Source organism: Podarcis pityusensis (assembly GCF_964106645.2).
Source record: "Podarcis pityusensis genome assembly, chromosome: 10".
NCBI lineage: Eukaryota > Metazoa > Chordata > Lepidosauria > Squamata > Lacertidae > Podarcis > Podarcis pityusensis.
Genome location: NC_138035.1, coordinates 4,901,783 through 4,919,517, shown reverse-complemented (window position 1 = coordinate 4,919,517; position 17,735 = coordinate 4,901,783). Strand labels below are relative to the sequence as shown.

Here is a 17,735-nt window from a genome sequence, read left to right as displayed (position 1 = left end):
TAGGCGGTTCGAATCCCCATTACGGGGTGAGCTCCTGTTGCTTGGTCCCCGCTCCTCCCGACCTAGCAGTTTGAAAGGATGCCAAACTGCAAGTAGATAAATAGGTACCGCTCCGGCGGGAAGGTAAACGGTGTTTCCGTGCGCTGCTCTGGTTTGCCAGAAGCTGGCCACATGACCCAGAAGCTGTACGCTGGCTCCCTCGGCCAATAAAGCGAGATGAGCGCCACAACCCCAGAGTCATCCATGACTGGACCTAACGGTCAGGGGTCCCTTTACCTTTAACACCTTCCCGCAGCCTTAACAAACTACAACCCCCAGGATTCTTTGAGGAAAGAATGGAAATTTATGGAAGTACACATGCATGGGAAAAACAGAGAACAGTTTTCTCTATCTAGAGGGGCTGGGAGCTGGGGGGCATTGTTATACAGTGGTTCTGCCCCTTCCTCCTGGGCCGTGTTCAGAAAGTGGTGGTGGGGAATGAGTGTTCAGACCCCTGGGCTCTCACTTGTGGGGTGCCTCAGGGTTCTGTCCTCTCCTCCATGTTTTTTAATATCTATATGAAGCCGCTGGGAGAGATCATCAGGGGGTTTGGGCTGGGTGTTCATCAGTATGCAGATGATACCCAGCTCTACCACTCTTTCAAATCAGAACCAGTGAAGGCAGTGAAGGTCCTGTGTGAGTTTCTGGAGGCTGTTGGAGGTTGGATGGTGGCTAACAGATTGAGGTTGAATCCTGACAAGTGCGTATAGACCAACAATGTGTAAAAAGTGCAATGAGATGAATCAGAAGTCAAAAGTGTGTGTGATGTTAAATGATATGTTGTCAGTTAGGGTCTAGTTGTTATGTGGGTATGGTAATGGTCAGTTTGTGTTGTGTTTTATGTTTTATTTAGGTAAATTGTTTTGCAATAAAGGAAATTTTTAAAAAGTTTTAAAAAGATGTTGTTGCAGCCGTCACTCTGAAAGTTAACATATTATATATTCCACCCACCACGTTCAGTTTGTTCGGACTTTTCCGTAACCATTAACTGCTCACTTGCCACGGGGTTTTTGCGTGGGATCACGGTGCTCGCATTTGATGCCTGCAACAGAGGCAAACGCCGTCCCTGCAACTGTTGGTCTATAAATGCCCCAGGAGGGTTGAGAATTCTCTAAAGCAAGGAGAGAGGTTTCGGCATTTTGGACAACCGCAGCAGAGGAACAGGTGAGTAGCCTTTGCGGCTGGGTCTCCTTGGTTCTGCCAGTAATTGCAGCTCCTTTGACGAGATGAAACCCAAACAGTGCTACCTTTGAAATGTAGGCGCCTATTCTCATTTGCTCTTGATGGATGCATATATTAAATTATCTGAGGTATTGCTGGTTAACTTTACAGAAATGCCAGGAACCTCTTGCCAAATTCAACTCTGTGTATTATTTTTGTTTTTTTGTAAAAAAGGAAAAAAAGAAAATTGAGGGGCAATGCAGCTTTGATAAGCAGGGAGAAAGAAATCTATGAATATGAGTGGGGAGAAGGGAAAAGAAATTCCGGTAGGATTCCTGCATTTGTAGGGGGTTGGACTAGATGACCCTCAAGGTCCCTTCCAAGGTTCTGTGATTCTAATAACTGGCTGGGTCAGGCTGGTGGCCCACCTGTTCAAGCATCCTGTTCTCACAGAATTAGAAGAAAATGTTCTCTCTCCACAGGTGCAGATGGGGCCGTTCTCTCCCTTCAACCTCTCCCTTGTGGTTTTCCTGGCTTTCATTTCCCTGCAAGGTATGACTAAGTTGGGCTCATCAAACCCTGGTTGAGACGAGCCAAGTAAAGTCTTCTCCAAAACCAAGTGGGCTCGGCACCCGGCCACCCCAGGGGGCGCTTCCTCTTCAATGGACAACCACTTCCTCCACCCTCATTGCCACTTCCCCCCAGGTCAGCCTTTGCCAACCTGGTGCCCCCCAACTGCTTGGACTACAACTCCCAGCAGCCTCAGCACCACACAGCTGGGCTGTGTTTTAGCCCAACGCATCTGGCAGGCACAAGGCTGCTCTAGGGTTTCCTTCAGCTTCTCGGTCTTTATTAGGCTTGCATTGCCATCCTCCTTCCCTCCCTCTTAAGGCCTCACCCACCCTCGACAGGGCCCTCATCCTGCTCCTTCCTTCCTGACAAGCCAGCTGTGGCCCCACCCCTGGTTTTCTTTGTTCCATGGAGCGTCCACTAAGGCTGCGAACAGCTGGACTGCTGTGGCGTCCAGTCCGCTTCCCTTAATAACAACAACAACAATTTATTATTTATACCCCGCCCATCTGGCTGCCCCCCCCCCAGCCACTCTGGGTGGCCTCCAACAAAACATTAAAATACCGTAATACATCAAACATTAAAAGCTTCCTTAAACAGGGCTGCCTTCAGATGCCTTCTAAAAGTCTGGTAGTTGTTGTTCTCTTTGACATCTGGTGGGAGGGCGTTCCACAGGGCGGGTGCCACCACCGACAAGGCCCCCTGCCTGGTTCCCTGTAACCTGGCTTGTCGCAGTGAGGGAACCACCAGAAGGCCCACGTCACTGGACCTCAGTGTCCAGGCAGAACGATGGGGATGGAGACGTTCCTTCAGATATACTGAACCGAGGCCATTTAGGGCTTTAAAGGTCAGCACCAACACTTTGAAGTGTGCTCAGAAACGTACTGGGAGCCAATGTAGGTCTTTCAAGACCGGTGTTATGTGGTCTCGGTGGCTGCTCCCAGTCACCAGTCTGGCTGCCACGTTCTGGATTAGTTGTAGTTTCCGGGTCACCTTCAAAGGTAGCCCCATGCAAAGCGCATTGCCTTTCAAGACCGGTGTTATGTGGTCTCGGTGGCTGCTCCCAGTCACCAGTCTGGCTGCGTGCTAGCGGAGATAACCAGACATGCACCACTCTGGCTAGGCAGTCTGTGGGCAGGGAGGGTCCCATCCTGCATACCAGATGGAGCTGGTGAACAGCTGCCCTGAACACAGAATTCACCTGCGCCTCCATGGACAGCTGTGAGTCTGCCAACTTCTTTGAAGGAATCTCAGCCATGCACTCTCGTACAACAGCTCCTTCTATTCTAAGAAGCGTTTTATTGTACAACAGCAAAACAACAAATCAGCCAGAAGATAGCAAAGGCATGATGCTTCTCTTGTCGCAGCAAAACAGAAAGTAAAAACGTTCACACAACAAAGATGCGAACACACCCCAGTGACAGGACGCCATTTCCCTAGAGCTATTAACCCTGTAAGCTCTGGGTATCCTCACACACCCCTATCGTCCTGTACCACTGGGGAAGAGTGCAAGTACTGTAAGTACTACCAGTTACCCCAGACACAACCCTTCGCAGAACTCCCCATGTCTTTGGAAGCTCAAAGGTTTTGTGAACCCATCCGCTAGGATCTTCTGGCTTGGACAGTACTTCAGCTTTCCCTTCTCTTTCAGCAGGCGCAGACTTCAACTGCCCCAGAGGCTGGGTCAAGCGAGATAAACAATGCTTTGGGTTCTTCAATGTTGCTTTGAAATGGCAAGATGCAGAGGTATGACGCTGAGGGTGGCTTAAACCAGGGACGTATTTCATTAAAAACTTAAGCACAGTAAAAGAGCCGGCAGGATCAGGCCAACACATCTAGTGCAGTCTCCTGTTCCCAAAGTGGCCAACCACAGGCTTACAGGAAGCCTGCAAGATGGATCTGGGTGCAAGAGCACTTTCTCTTCCTGCAGTTTCCAGCAACTGGTATTCAGAAGCTTACCGTATTTTTTGCTCTATAAGACACACTTTTCCCCTCCTAAAAAGTAAAGGGAAATGTGTGTGCGTCTTATGGAGCGAAGGCAGGCTGCCTTGACTTGCGTCCTTATCAGGGATGGGGCTCACTGCTTGTTTGTGCTCGTGGTTCTCATGAGTGGGATGCAGGTGGCGCTGTGGTCTAAACCCCTGAGCCTCTTGGTCTTCCCACTTGGAAGGTCGGCGGTTCGAATCCCCGCGACGGGGTGAGCTCCCGTTGCTCTGTCCCAGCTCCTGCCAGCCTAGCAGTTCAAAAGCTCAGCAGTTCAAATAGATAAATAGGCAGTGCTTTTTTCTGGGGGTACGCAGGGGTACGCATACCCCTAAACATTTTGTGAATCTAAGTCTGTCTTCACTGAGGGGCAGTATTTCAATATGAGTCAGAAAATGAGAGTACCCCTAAACATTTTTTTAAAGAAAAAAAGCACTGTAAATGGGTACCGCTGTGGTGGGAAGGTAAACAGCATTTCAATGCGCTGTGGCACTTCTTACGGTCCTCTGTGCATCAGAAGCGGTTTAGTCCTGCTGGCCACATGACCCGGAAAGCTGTCTGTGGACAAACACCAGCTCCCTTGGCCTGAAGGCGAGGAGCATCTCAACCCCATAGTTGCCTTTGACTGGACCGAACTGTCCAGGGGTCCCTTACCTTTTACCTTCTCATGACACCAACTCAGTTCATGCTGGTACTTAGTGCATTCTAGAGCGTGGTGCTGATAATGCCAAGGTCGCAGGTTTGATCCCCGTATGTTGCACATTCCTGCATTGCAGAGGGTTGGACTAGATGATCCTTGGTGTCTCTTCCAACTCTACAATTCTAGGTTCCTGTGATTTTTGCAGTACATGCTCAGGTCGTGGTGGATACATGGACTGCAAATGTCTCCTCTTACTGCTCAGAAGCTGCTGTCCAGGCACAGTGACAGAATGAAGGAGAAGCCTACTGAAATGTTCAACCCAATGCCAATGGCGTCCCCCATTCTCTGGGGTGCTCTTTTTTGGTCTCCCTCAGATTGCCTGCCAGGCCTTTGGCGAGAACGGCCATCTTGCCTCCATTCACGATGAAGACGACATGAAGATCCTGTCACTACATCTGAGCCAGACCTATAACGGGGGTCAACATATATGGATCGGGTTGTACGACCCCAACACTGGGAGTGAAACCGTGAGTCTGGGCAGGCGGTCCTCCTCTTTCTAATCATTATTCAGGGACTGTTCAAAATGGCAGCCGCAAGGGGCAGGGAAACCAGCCCTGAGGTGGTTCCTACATGGAGGGAGAGAGCATAAAGGGGAACACAGGTTTCAGGTGAGCGTTTCGGAAAATGGTTAGCCATCCACCTTTCTGGGAAATACCTGAGATTCCAGCATGCGAGTCGGAGCCCTGTCTTAACTTTGACTTTTGTAAGGTGGCTGGATGGAGAAGATGACGACTGGTCTCCCACACCTTTATCATCTATGAAGAAGAGGGGATTGCGGCAGGTGTGCTTTTTGTGAAAGTGGGGCTGCCGTGGGGGGGGGAGAACAGCTGTACCTGGCAAGATCCCCTCTTCAGCATGAACATTGGAGGACCAGGTCTTGATCTTTTCCAACAAGGTGGGGGGGAAAGGAAAAGAAATCTTTTTTTTCTTTTTTTCTTTTGCAAATGGCATAGCCATTTTCTCAACATTTGCAAATTTCTGCAGTGCATGCTTGCTCAGAGGTAAGTTCCACTAGCTTTATGTCACTGCTGTCTTATCCCGGTGCTTTTATTCCTGGGGGTACACAGGGGTACACATACCTCATTTGGCCTCATTGAGGGGAAGTATTTAATATGAGTAGGAAAATGAGAGTAGCTCCTAAACATATTTTTTTAAAAGACAAAAGGCACTGTCTTATCCAGGGGTCAGCAAACTTTTTCAGCAGGGGGGCAGTCCACTGCCCCTCAGACCTTGTGGGGGGGCGCTGGATTATACTTTGAAGGAAAAAAATTGAATGAATTCCTGTGCCCCACAAATAACCCATTGGTGCATTTTAAATAAAAGCACACATTCTACTCATGTAAAAACACGCTGGTTCCCAGACCGTCTGCGGGCCAGATTTAGAAGGTCTTAGTTTGCCTACCCATGGTCTTATCCTATGCAGTAGCTACAGAAATCTCTGGGCCTCAAGTTTTAGGATAACATTATCAGGTTGACACAAGTTAACCGGATGCAGTCTGCTTTCCAACTATGCCAAATTTTAGTAAGCAGGGAGTGGAAAAATGAGGAGGCAACGCTTTCTCTTCTCTTTTATTTATTAAAATGTATGCACCGGTGTTATGTACTGAGTTGAATAGGATCCAAACTGAAGCAGTCTGATTGGTCCTAGAACAATAGGATTCAGAATGCAGCAGTCTGATTGGTCCTAGAACAATGCAGCAGTATGATTGGTTGGCAGGAACCACCCAATCCTGCTCCAGATAGAAGTGAATCCACAACCTGATTGGCTTACAGTAGAATTCCAGAATTAGCCAATCATGTGCAGCCCATTGTGTAAATAATGTATATAAAGCAGATACTGTGAGGGGACATTTATTCATTCCTCCTCACCACTATGAGCTGAATAAAGAGCATGAAATCACTTTGCGACTCTGAGTATATTTCACTGGCGACGAGGATGGGATCCCGCTGAGCTGACTGCCACACACAGCACCGCAGCACCGCCAACTGCCGCACCGCTGCCTCGCACCGTGTATCCAGGCTTCAGCTCCGGGGCACAAGGAACTCAGAATGGCAGCCAACAGCAGCTTCTCGCCATTCAACCCAGCATCTGGAGACTGGGAAGCGTACGCCTCCCGTTTCACCTTCCTCCTAGAAGCCAAAGGGGTCACCGACGAAGAAGACGCCAAGAAGAGGGCGATATTCTTCAGCGTCTGCGGAGAGGAGACGTTTGAAATTGCCCGGGCTCTCCTTGCGCCTGAAGACGTCGCTACTGTTCCATACAAAACAATAATGGAACAGCTGAAGGGGCACTTTTCGCCGCAGCCCTCAGTGGTGGCTCGTCGAAATGCCTTCTACGCAAAGCGGCAAGCCCCTGGGGAAACCATAACTGGGTTTGTGACCTCTCTCCGCCAAGCCGCCCGGTTCTGCAACTTCTCAGAGCTGGAGAACATGCTTCGTGACCGCCTCGTCGGTGGCCTGAAGGATGAGAAGCTGCAACGACGCCTCTACGCTAAGAAGGACCTAACGTTCCAGGTCGCTCTGGAGGAGGCCCTGGCAACAGAAGCTGCCGAGAGGTCGACCCAAGAGGCACGGCCGAGCCTGCCATCCCAACCGAGGGTCCACCATGAAGACCTCACCGACGACTCAGGATCCGACAGGGAGGAGGTGCACCGAGTACAGCAGCGCACTCAAGCAGCGCACAGACCACAGCTGCCTCGACGAGAAGGAGGGAACTGCGCAAGCTGCGGGGAGAGTCACGAGAGGAGGACCTGCCGTTTCCGCAACGCAGAGTGCAGGCAGTGCAGAAAATCGGGACACATCGCCCGGGTGTGTCGGGCTCGGCCCACCCGACACCAGGCATCAGATGACCAATCCAAGAGCCCCAGGTCCCGGGGCCCAACGCACCAAGGCAACTCGACGGAGCTCACGGACTTCCAGGTATACCAGTTGCCCCACCCCAACGTAGAGAAAATTTATGTAGAGGTACAGATAGAGGGGGCCCCATGCCGCATGGAGCTTGACACGGGTTCAACTCTATCCATAATCTCGGCAAGGACCTTAAGGAAACTGTGTCCCACTGGGGGTCCCAAACTCAGGCCGGCCCCATTCACCCTCCGGGACTTCCAGAAACGTAAGGTCCCCACAATGGGGGTGGGGACCTTCAGGGTGCAATACCGAGGGCGGACGCGGCAACTGGACTTGCTTGTGGTCAAGGGCCCCTACATTAGCTTACTGGGATTGGCATGGTTTGGACCACTGGGGCTAGCTGTCACCGGGGTGAACCACACTAGCTTACAAGTGGACATGGACGCCATATGCAAGGAATTTCCAGGGGTTTTCGATGGGAAATTGGGACAGTATACGGGCCCCCCCATTGCGCTACAGCTTGACCCCGCAGTACGACCGGTCAGGCTCAAGGCCCGCCGGGTCCCGTTCGCCTTGAAACCCCGTATAGACGAGGAATTGGACCGACTCGTAGAGCAAGGAGTGCTGGAGCCAGTGCCTAATGCTCCCTGGGAAACCCCAATCGTCACACCCGTCAAGCCTAATGGTTCGGTCCGCATCTGCGCAGACTACAAATGTACCATAAACAAGGCCCTCACGGCCCACGCATACCCAGTGCCAGTGGTCAGCCATGTCCTTGCCACCCTGGCTGGGTCGAAAATTTTTGGCAAGCTGGACTTGGCCCAAGCATATCAACAGCTGCCAGTAGATGAGGCCACAGCAGAGGCACAGACGATTGTGACGCACAGAGGAGCGTTCAGGGTAAAGCGGCTGCAATTCGGTGTCAGCGTGGCACCAGGCATATTCCAGAATATAATGGACTCTCTCCTTAAAGGGATTCCTGGCGTCACCCCCTTCTTCGATGATGTGTTGATTGCCGGCCCCACACCAGAGGAGTTTGAGGACCGCCTCCGCACCGTTCTGCACCGTTTCCAGACGGCGGGTCTCAAGGTGAAGCGGGAAAAATGTCTACTAGGAGTGCCTCAGGTGGACTTTCTGGGATTTATGGTGGACGCAGAAGGGGTCCACCCGACTGGGGACAAGGTACGGGCCATTTGTGATGCCCCAGCGCCCAAGAGCAAGACTGAACTTCAGGCCTTCTTGGGACTATTGAACTTTTACCATTCCTTCCTTCCCCACAAGGCGGCGGTAGCGGAGCCCCTACACAGACTCCTGGACAAGCGGGCCCCTTGGGTGTGGGGCCAGCGCCAGGAGGCCGCATTCCAGGCAGTCAAGGACTTGCTTGTCTCAAACTCGGTCTTGGCACACTTCGACGAGAGGCTGCCGGTGGTGCTAGCATGCGACGCCTCACCCTATGGCATTGGAGCTGTCCTGGGGCACCAACTCCCGGATGGAAGAGAGGTACCGGTGGCGTACTTTTCCCAGACACTCAACACAACCGAGCGGAACTACTCGCAAATCGACAAGGAGGGTCTGGCAATCGTAAAGGGAGTAAAAAAATTCCATGATTTCTTGTACGGGCGGCCCTTCACCGTGGTGACTGACCACAAGCCGTTGCTTGGCTTGTTTGCCCCCGAAAAGCAGACCCCCCAAGTGCTGTCTCCTCGCGTCCTCAGGTGGTCAATTTTCCTTGCCAGCTACCAGTATGCACTGATTCACCGACCTGGGAAGACGATGGGCCATGCGGACGCCCTCAGCAGGCTACCACTACCGGAAACAGGCCCTGACCCAGCACCTGCACAAGAGGTTATGAGCCTGGAGCTGCTTCCCGACCGCCCCATTCAGGCACAAGAAGTTGCACACCATTCCAAGAAAGATAGGGTCATCTCCCGGGTCCTGGACTGGGTATGGAGGGGATGGCCCAGCAGCAGCCCCGGGCCAGAATTCGCCGGCTACACAACCCGCAAACATGAACTGTCGGCCCACAAGGGGTGCCTGTTATGGGGAAGCAGAGTCGTTGTTCCCCAGCCCCTCTGCAAAAGGGTCCTCACAGCCCTACACGAGACACATCCAGGGGTAGTAAGAATGAAGGCCCTTGCCAGGAGTTATGTGTGGTGGCCGGGGATCGATGGAGAGATAGAGGCCTGGGTCAAACACTGCCAGGCCTGCCAAGAATCCCGCCCAGATCCCCCAAGGGCCCCAGTCCAGTCCTGGGAGTCCGCCCGAGCACCATGGTCACGCCTGCATGTGGATTTCGCTGGCCCCTTTCAGGGGAAAACATTCTTCATAGTGGTGGACTCCTACACCAAATGGCTGGAAGTCGCACTGGTACCGTCCACTTCCACGTCCGCAGCCATCCGGGTACTACGCAGGCTGTTTGCAACCCACGGGCTCCCTGACACTCTCGTCTCAGACAACGGGACTGCATTTACGTCAGGAGAATTCCAAACCTTCACAGCGCAGAACGCCATCCGCCACATCCGTTCGGCGCCGTTCCACCCTGCCACCAATGGCCAAGCAGAACGCATGGTGCGGACCACCAAGGACACCCTTCGCCGCATGACGCAAGGGGACTGGGAGTACCGCCTTGCCACATTCCTTCTAGCACAGCACAGCACCCCCAGCTCAACGACTGGCCGGAGCCCCGCTGAACTACTAATGGGTCGGCGCCTTGCAATCAGATTGGACCGCCTTCACCCCGATAGAGCTCAGGATGAGGTAGTGGTGGGGGAAGGCAGGAACCCCCGGACCTTCGAGGCCCAGGACCCAGTGTACGCAAAGAATTTTGGGGCAGGCCCAGCATGGGTACCCGCCACAATCACCAGGGTCACTGGCCCCGTGTCGTACGAGGTGCTAACGGATGGGGGGCAATGCTGGCGCCGCCACTGCGACCAGATACGGCGACGATTCCCGGGAGAAAACCAGGAGGAGGACAGGTCAGAGGAGTCCCAAGGGAACAGCGGGGCAGTGAGGCCCATAGAGCAGGAGGGGCCAGCAGGAGAGGCAGAATCAGTAAATACAGAGAGGACCCGTGAGGCCGAAAGGACACCGGAACCAGAACCACGACTGAGCGAGCCGGTTGCACCAGACCAAACAGCCGCATCACAGCCAGCATCCTTGGAACACGAGCCAGAACCCGGAGCCCGGACCAGGGAACACCCCAGGCCACAACGCACACGTAGGCCGCCGGCATACCTTGAGGACTATGAATGCGACCTCCCGGGCAGGACTGGAACTTAGAGGGGAGGGGTGTTATGTACTGAGTTGAATAGGATCCAAACTGAAGCAGTCTGATTGGTCCTAGAACAATAGGATTCAGAATGCAGCAGTCTGATTGGTCCTAGAACAATGCAGCAGTATGATTGGTTGGCAGGAACCACCCAATCCTGCTCCAGATAGAAGTGAATCCACAACCTGATTGGCTTACAGTAGAATTCCAGAATTAGCCAATCATGTGCAGCCCATTGTGTAAATAATGTATATAAAGCAGATACTGTGAGGGGACATTTATTCATTCCTCCTCACCACTATGAGCTGAATAAAGAGCATGAAATCACTTTGCGACTCTGAGTATATTTCAACCCCTATATTGGTTCTTTTAAAACAAAAGCAAACCGACAAACCTCAAAGCTGTTTTGTAGTGGTGGTTAGGAACATGATTGCAGGAAGGACTTTTAAAAAATGAAGGACCCAAACCGATGCGTTACAAGGAAGGAGATTCCAACTAAACATATGGAAAAACTTTCGGACAGTAAGAACTATTCAAAGCAAAGACAAACAGACCTTTGGTCACGTAAAACATACCCAATAAACACATGAGACGTAACTGGGTGTGTTCTTAGATAAATAAGATATACTATTCATAGTATCAAATTGTAAATTTCAACAGAAGTAACTCATAAAGTTCAACAAATGAACAAAGCAGAAGACCCAGTGGATCAGATCATTCTATACTCAGTTCATACATAAGGTCCATCCTTGTAATGGTGTCCATTCCACCTGTCTGTTCATAAAGTCCAAACCAACCACATGAAAGGTTGTTACAGTTCCACAAAATCCTTTCACAAAGTCTAAGAAAAGGATTTCCAGAATATTGGCCTTGTTTTGCCGTCCTGGGCTTCATCAGTAGTTAAAGCTCTAAGTAATGCAAATAAATAGGGTGGTGCTGTGGGTTAAACCACAGAGCCTAGGACTGGAAGGTCGGCGGTTCGAATCCCCGCGACGGGGTGAGCTCCCATTGCTCGGTCCCTGCTCCTGCCCACCTAGCAGTTCGAAAGCACATCAAAGTGCAAGTAGATAAGTAGGTACTGCTCCAGCGGGAAGGTAAACGGCGTTTCCGTGTGCTACTCTGGTTTCGCCAGAAACGGCCTAGTCCTGCTGGCCACATGACCTGGAAGCTGTATGCCGGCTCCCTTGGCTAATAAAGCAAGATGGGCGCTGCAACCCCAGAGTCGGCCACGACTGGACCTAGTGGTCAGGGGTCCCTTTAGCTTTAATGCAAATAAATACAATATCACGATCTCACAAATTCCACAGCAAAAATAATATAAAACCATAAATAACTGTACATACCATATGTGATATTACAGGACAGTGGGTCTTATGGCATAGTAGTAGCTGCAGTAAGCAGCAACTGTTACAAAGTAGGGTTATATGGACAAACAAAATACTGACTGGGTTGCAGGTGTTGGCAATCCACTATTCTGCAGTGGAACAGATTCCCACGAGAGATGATGGACTCTCCTTCCTTGGAGATCTTTAAGCAAAAGTTGGGTGACCATCTGCCATGGATGCTTTAGCTGAGATTCCTGCTGAGATTAGTGGAGATTCTATTATTCTAAGTCCCAGCATCGTGGGAACTGGGATTCTGAGTCTCCAGATGTTCTTCTTCTTCCCACTGATTGGACAAGGGAAGGATGGGCTGGAGAAGTCCCTTTCTTCCTCAGCTGAGACGATGTCTCTTTTGCTCTCTTTCTATAGAACAGGCAGTTCAAATGGACAGACGCCACCACTGGAAGATACACTCCTTGGGCGCCTGAGGAACCCAATAATCCCAGAACCGAACACTGCGTGGAACTCTACAGCCATGGTGAGGAGCAAGAGGAAGAAGCCATGGGGTGCTTCAGAGATGGAGGCTGAAGTACTGGAGGAAGAGGCAGGGAAGGGAAGGGCCAGGTGTTTCCCCACCCTCTCCTACACCACTGCCTCCCAGAACCAGGAGGCGACTGAAGTGGGAAGAGCTGAGGACGTTTCCATGTGGCATAGTCTCTGGCTACATGTGTGCAGCTTGTCAGGGGAAGGTACATAAACTGGTGGGGCAGGATGGCCCCCTGTTGCTGCAACTGTTCCATCAAGACCCACTTATGTATAGCTGTCTAGATGCTACACTGGGGGGGGGGTGTTATCTACAACTGTGGAAACTGTGCTGGGCCCGGGGGTTAACCCGAGCAATGCGGTCCAGGTTCGGTCCCGAATCCAAGGATTCTGTGAGGAGTCAGTCCAAAAGGGCCAAGGCAAGTCTCAAGGCAGGAAACTAGGTAGGTCAGACACAGGGTCTCATGCAGGTTCCAGCAAGCAGCAATGTTGCTCCCGCAACCTGGGGCGGGGTCCAGTAGCCTTTTATCTCTGTCGGGATAACGGCTGTCCTGATCCCCTGGTGACTCACCTCCCTGTCTCGCCCGAAGACGAGCACTCCTTCTGCGAGTACTCAGGTCTCTCCTTCTTTCAGACCTTAGTCTCTGCAGCTCAGGAGACGTCGGTGGGTTACTAGACCCAGAGGCCTTAGGCTCTCCTGACCCAACTGGTAGTGGAGCAGCTGTAGGTGATGGCCCAGCTAGAGGCAACAAAGTCATCCCCGCATCTGGAGCCAGGGCAGGCTCAGGCCCCTGACTCGGTCCAGCTGGTGCTTGTTGCAGGGGAACCTGTGCAGACTGGGGCTCTTCAGAATCAGGCCCCAGACTTGGTTCAGATGATGCCTGAGGCAGAGGATCCGGTGCGGATTGAGACTCCTCTGGTTCCGAATCCGAGCCCGAGTCCCAGGCCATCACAGAAACTACTGTGTCAGCTTTGACAATAGAGAGTTAACTATCTGCCCTGGAGTCCCTTTGGGTGGGGATCACCCTTGGCGTCACAGCTGAAGAACGGTGCATGGTTTCAGAGAACTGGGTTGCTGCTAGTAGGCCCCTGTAACTCCCTGCCACATGTTTCCAATACTTCCTGCCTCCCCGACAAAGTTGGACACTGAAGTGGCCGGCTGTGAGTGTTAGTAACATCCTCCCACATTGTCTTCCAGACTACATGAAGTGGAATGACGAAAAATGCACCATAAAACACCCCTACCTGTGCAAATACACTCTCTGAGGCCAAGAAAAGACTCTGATGTGCTCAGTAGCACCTGGGAGGCTGACCAAGATGCATCTTCCAAGTCTTTCCATCTATTGTGCTCTGAAGCCCAAGCCCATGCTTCCCCAACCTGGTGCCCACCAGAGGTTTGGGATTAAAACTCCCATCGCTCAGTGGGACAGAATTTCTCTCCTGTGGCCAATAAATTCTCTTCCAAATACACCTGTGGCTCTTTCTCCTGTTTTCATTTAAGCCACCTGTTATAGGAATTCTAAGGTCATAGCAAACACATACATAAGTATATAAACCACATGTCTGAAATAGTTGTTGTTGTTTAGTCATTTAGTCATTTCCGACTCTTCGTGACCCCCTGGACCAGAGCACGCCAGGCACTCCTGTCTTCCACCGCCTCCTGCAGTTTGGTCAAACTCATGCTGGTAGCTTCGAGAACACTGTCCAAACATCTCATCCTCCATCATCCCCTTCTCCTTGTGCTCTCCATCTTTCCCAACATCAGGGTCTTTTCCAGAGAGTCATCTCTTCTCATGAGGTGGCCAAAGTCTTGGAGCCTCAGCTTCAGGATCTGTCCTTCCAGTGAACACTCAGGGCTGATTTCCTTCAGAATGGAGAGGTTTGATCTTCTTGCAGTCCATGGGACTCTCAAGAGTCTCCTCCAGCACCAGAATTCAAAAGCATCAGTTCTTCGGCCATCAGCCTTCTTTGCGTGGCTATTCCCTCCCCCCCCCCACAGGTGAAATAAATGAAGACAACAGACACAGAGTTTTAAGGTTAATGGGCGTAAATGGCCACAACTTTATTGATTACAGGAAAGAAGGGTATTGGCTTTAGGCATTGGCCCCTAACCGACTATCCGGACTAACCGGGAAGGGTTAAACACCAACAGGGGGAGCCACCCGAGATGCATATCCCTAGGCGCTCCCCGAGGGGTTACCGCTCAGGGGCGCGCTTTAGGCCCTAGCCTCTGTAGGTTTCGGACGAGGCGTCGCCCCTCGGAGTCCTTTAACGAACTACCCTTCAAGCATTGGGGGAGGTGATGGCGTTCCTCCCCCCCAACCTCATCTGCATGACAATACCCCGGCCAATGCCTACCGCCAAAACCGAGGGAGTTGTGACGGTTTGCTACGAGGTAGGCGAAAAAACCAAGTGGCTCACAAAATCAGCCAATTAGCCAAATGGAAAAACTCCTACCAGGCCCCTTGCGGCGACCAGCCGAAGCCCATAGCAAGGTCAGTGGCAAAACCTAACGGGCGGGTGGGTGGGAAACCGCGTCGTCTCCGAAGGTAAAAGGGGCGAGCCGAGGGCTGCCCCGACCTTAAGTGGCCTTTGGAAGGCCCGCCCCTGCCGCCAGCCGATTGGCTGGCGCCACAGGGGATGCTAATTAGGGGAAATCCCTGCCTCCCCCGAGGCTGGCCCCAGCCTCGCGGGAGCGAGAGTGGGCGGGGTCGTAATCCCGCAACCCCCCCTCCTCCTGACGATCGGAAGGGGCATTGCGTGGCTATTCCCTCCCCCCCCCACAGGTGAAATAAATGAAGACAACAGACACAGAGTTTTAAGGTTAATGGGCGTAAATGGCCACAACTTTATTGATTACAGGAAAGAAGGGTATTGGCTTTAGGCATTGGCCCCTAACCGACTATCCGGACTAACCGGGAAGGGTTAAACACCAACAGGGGGAGCCACCCGAGATGCATATCCCTAGGCGCTCCCCGAGGGGTTACCGCTCGAGGGCGCGCTTTAGGCCCTAGCCTCCGTAGGTTTCGGACGAGGCGTCGCCCCTCGGAGTCCTTTAACGAACTACCCTTCAAGCATTGGGGGAGGTGATGGCGTTCCTCCCCCCCAACCTCATCTGCATGACAATACCCCGGCCAATGCCTACCGCCACCGAGCCGCAAGCCGGCTCGCCGCCAATACCCTCAGACCTGTAACCAATCCCTAATGCCTTGAAAAATATCTGCCAACCAAATATCATTGCCAGCATCAGACAGATGCACGCCATCCCAGCGATAAAGGCTTTCCTTGTCAAACCGTATGCATGGGTGCTGAATGACGTGACCGCCCAATGCGGCCACTCTACGTGCCACTGTGCGCTCCACTATCCTCCTAGCTTTATTCACCGCCACGGGTTTCTCTGCATCCCGCCAAAATCGCCTTTCCAGCAAAGAAGACCAAATTATTGTAATGTTCTCATGGGATGCCCGCAACAATTCCAAGTCATTGATAATGTTCCACATCAAGTCCACCCCTTTCCTATAAGCCAAGTCGTTCTCGCCCAGCTGAATGACCAGGGCACTGGGTGGGCCCTCGGCAGCGATTTTTTTGGATACAGCTGGGAAAAACTCTTCCCAACGCATACCCCTCCTAGTGATCCAAGACAATTTAACCCTGCTGGGTAGCAGTAGCTCTTTTGCCCAGCCCCTTTGTTCTGAGCGCCGTTTTGCCCAATATACGATGCTGTGGCCGATGACCCACAGTCGAACCACATCAGTACCTGAAATGAGAAAATCGGAGAACCAGATCAGAAGGAGTGCGCAGGGGGGACGCTTAAGGGGAGTTTAGAAGGGCTTCCGGATGTAACCCCGGTATGCGTTAGACTTCCAGCGCCCCATGTCCATAATTCTTTCCGCCGGTAAACCCATATGTGCGGCGGTGGTCGCCGCCCCTATGCGAAAGGAGTGCGCGGCGTACTCTTCTTGGGGAAGCCCGATGGCGGCTATTGCTTTGCGCATGACCCTCGTGAATTGCTGCTTTGAAAGGGGGGAACCGTCGGAATGTAAGAAAAAGGGGCCATTAGATTCCGGTCTTGCACACAGGTATTTTCTAGCATCCTTTACAGGGCAGGGGCCCGCCTTTTGAGTCGCCTGCAGGCGAACCAGGGCTCCCTTGCCCAGCTGATCAGTCTTGGAACTACGGATTTTTAACATCACAAGCGCATCGCCCACCGTTACGTCCTCGAGTAATAGCCCCTTAGAGGCTGCGCGGTCCTCACAGACCACTTCACCTATGCGTAGGGCGCCAAAAAATGCGAAAGAAAACGCTGCAGAAAATAATCTGGCTTCATATCTAGACCAACACAGGACCCTCAGCTTCCTACGGATTTGGGTGAGTATATCTAGAGTTATTGGCCTTCTCCTGTCCTGGCCGTGAGGCCTGGACCTGCGCCAGCCCTCAAGCATCTTCCGGACCACAAAATGCGAACAGGGATCCGCAGAAAATAAAGTTTTTGAAAAGAAGGATATTGCTGCTGAATGAATATTGAGGGTTTTGGGGGCCTGGCCAAGATCTCTAAGGTGGACCAAATACTCTATAACTTCAGACTTGGACGGTGGCCTGCCTGGCTTGAACCGCTCCTTTTTGATGCGGAAGGATGTGAAGTCTAGCCATGCCTTATTATACGATCTCAGGGTAGAAGGCGCTAGCGCAGACAATACTCCCTTTATTGCTTCTCGTTGCCAATATTCCAGAGGTGCTCCGGGAATGGTTGCGGCTGCTGCTGCGCATCCGGCGCCAATGAGCGAAAGCGTTCCATCTGGAAACGAGATAGAGCATCCGCAATGTTATTATCAATACCAGGGACAAACTTGGCTGAAGCGTGAAGGTTCAACCGCAGGCAGGAAAGGACAAAGTACCGTAAAAGGGACGCTACTCTGGGCGAACGTGACGATTGTTTATTCAACACTGACACTACCGCTAGATTGTCCGTCCAAAAACAGACCCTATGGTTTTTGAACTGGTCTTCCCATAAGTGGATTGCAACAACGATGGGAAAAAATTCTAAGAATGTCAAGTCCCGTAGTATTGGTTTACCTTGCCAGGAGGAAGGCCAGTGCTGAGCAAACCACTGGCCCCTGAAATAGACACCAAAACCTAAGGACCCAGCAGCGTCTGAATGTACTTGGAAATCAGACTGGAGCGCCAAACTATCCTGCCACAGCGATATGCCGTTGAAGCCATCCAGGAATTGCAACCAAACCAGGAGGTCCGCCTTTACCGCCTTGGAAAGGCGTACCCTGTGATGGGGTGACCGCAAGCCCGC

At 52.1% G+C, this 17,735-nt stretch overlaps 1 protein-coding gene across 2 annotated transcripts; it reads left to right on the top strand.

The window, feature by feature from the left end:
* Positions 1 to 1,104: 1,104 nt before the first annotated feature.
* Positions 1,105 to 13,903, top strand: LOC308486453 (C-type lection lectoxin-Enh3-like). Of its 2 annotated transcripts, none has more exons than XM_081023318.1 (6): positions 1,105 to 1,203; positions 1,683 to 1,752; positions 3,425 to 3,516; positions 4,768 to 4,920; positions 12,320 to 12,428; positions 13,632 to 13,903. In XM_081023318.1, the coding sequence occupies exons 2-6, from the start codon at positions 1,689 to 1,691 to the stop codon at positions 13,697 to 13,699; spliced, it is 486 nt and encodes a 161-aa protein (XP_080879444.1). In that variant the 5' UTR covers positions 1,105 to 1,203; positions 1,683 to 1,688; the 3' UTR covers positions 13,700 to 13,903. The 2 variants fall into 2 exon arrangements, with proteins under 2 accessions (XP_080879444.1, XP_080879443.1); XM_081023317.1 differs by having other exon boundaries at positions 3,422 to 3,516.
* Positions 13,904 to 17,735: the final 3,832 nt, after the last annotated feature.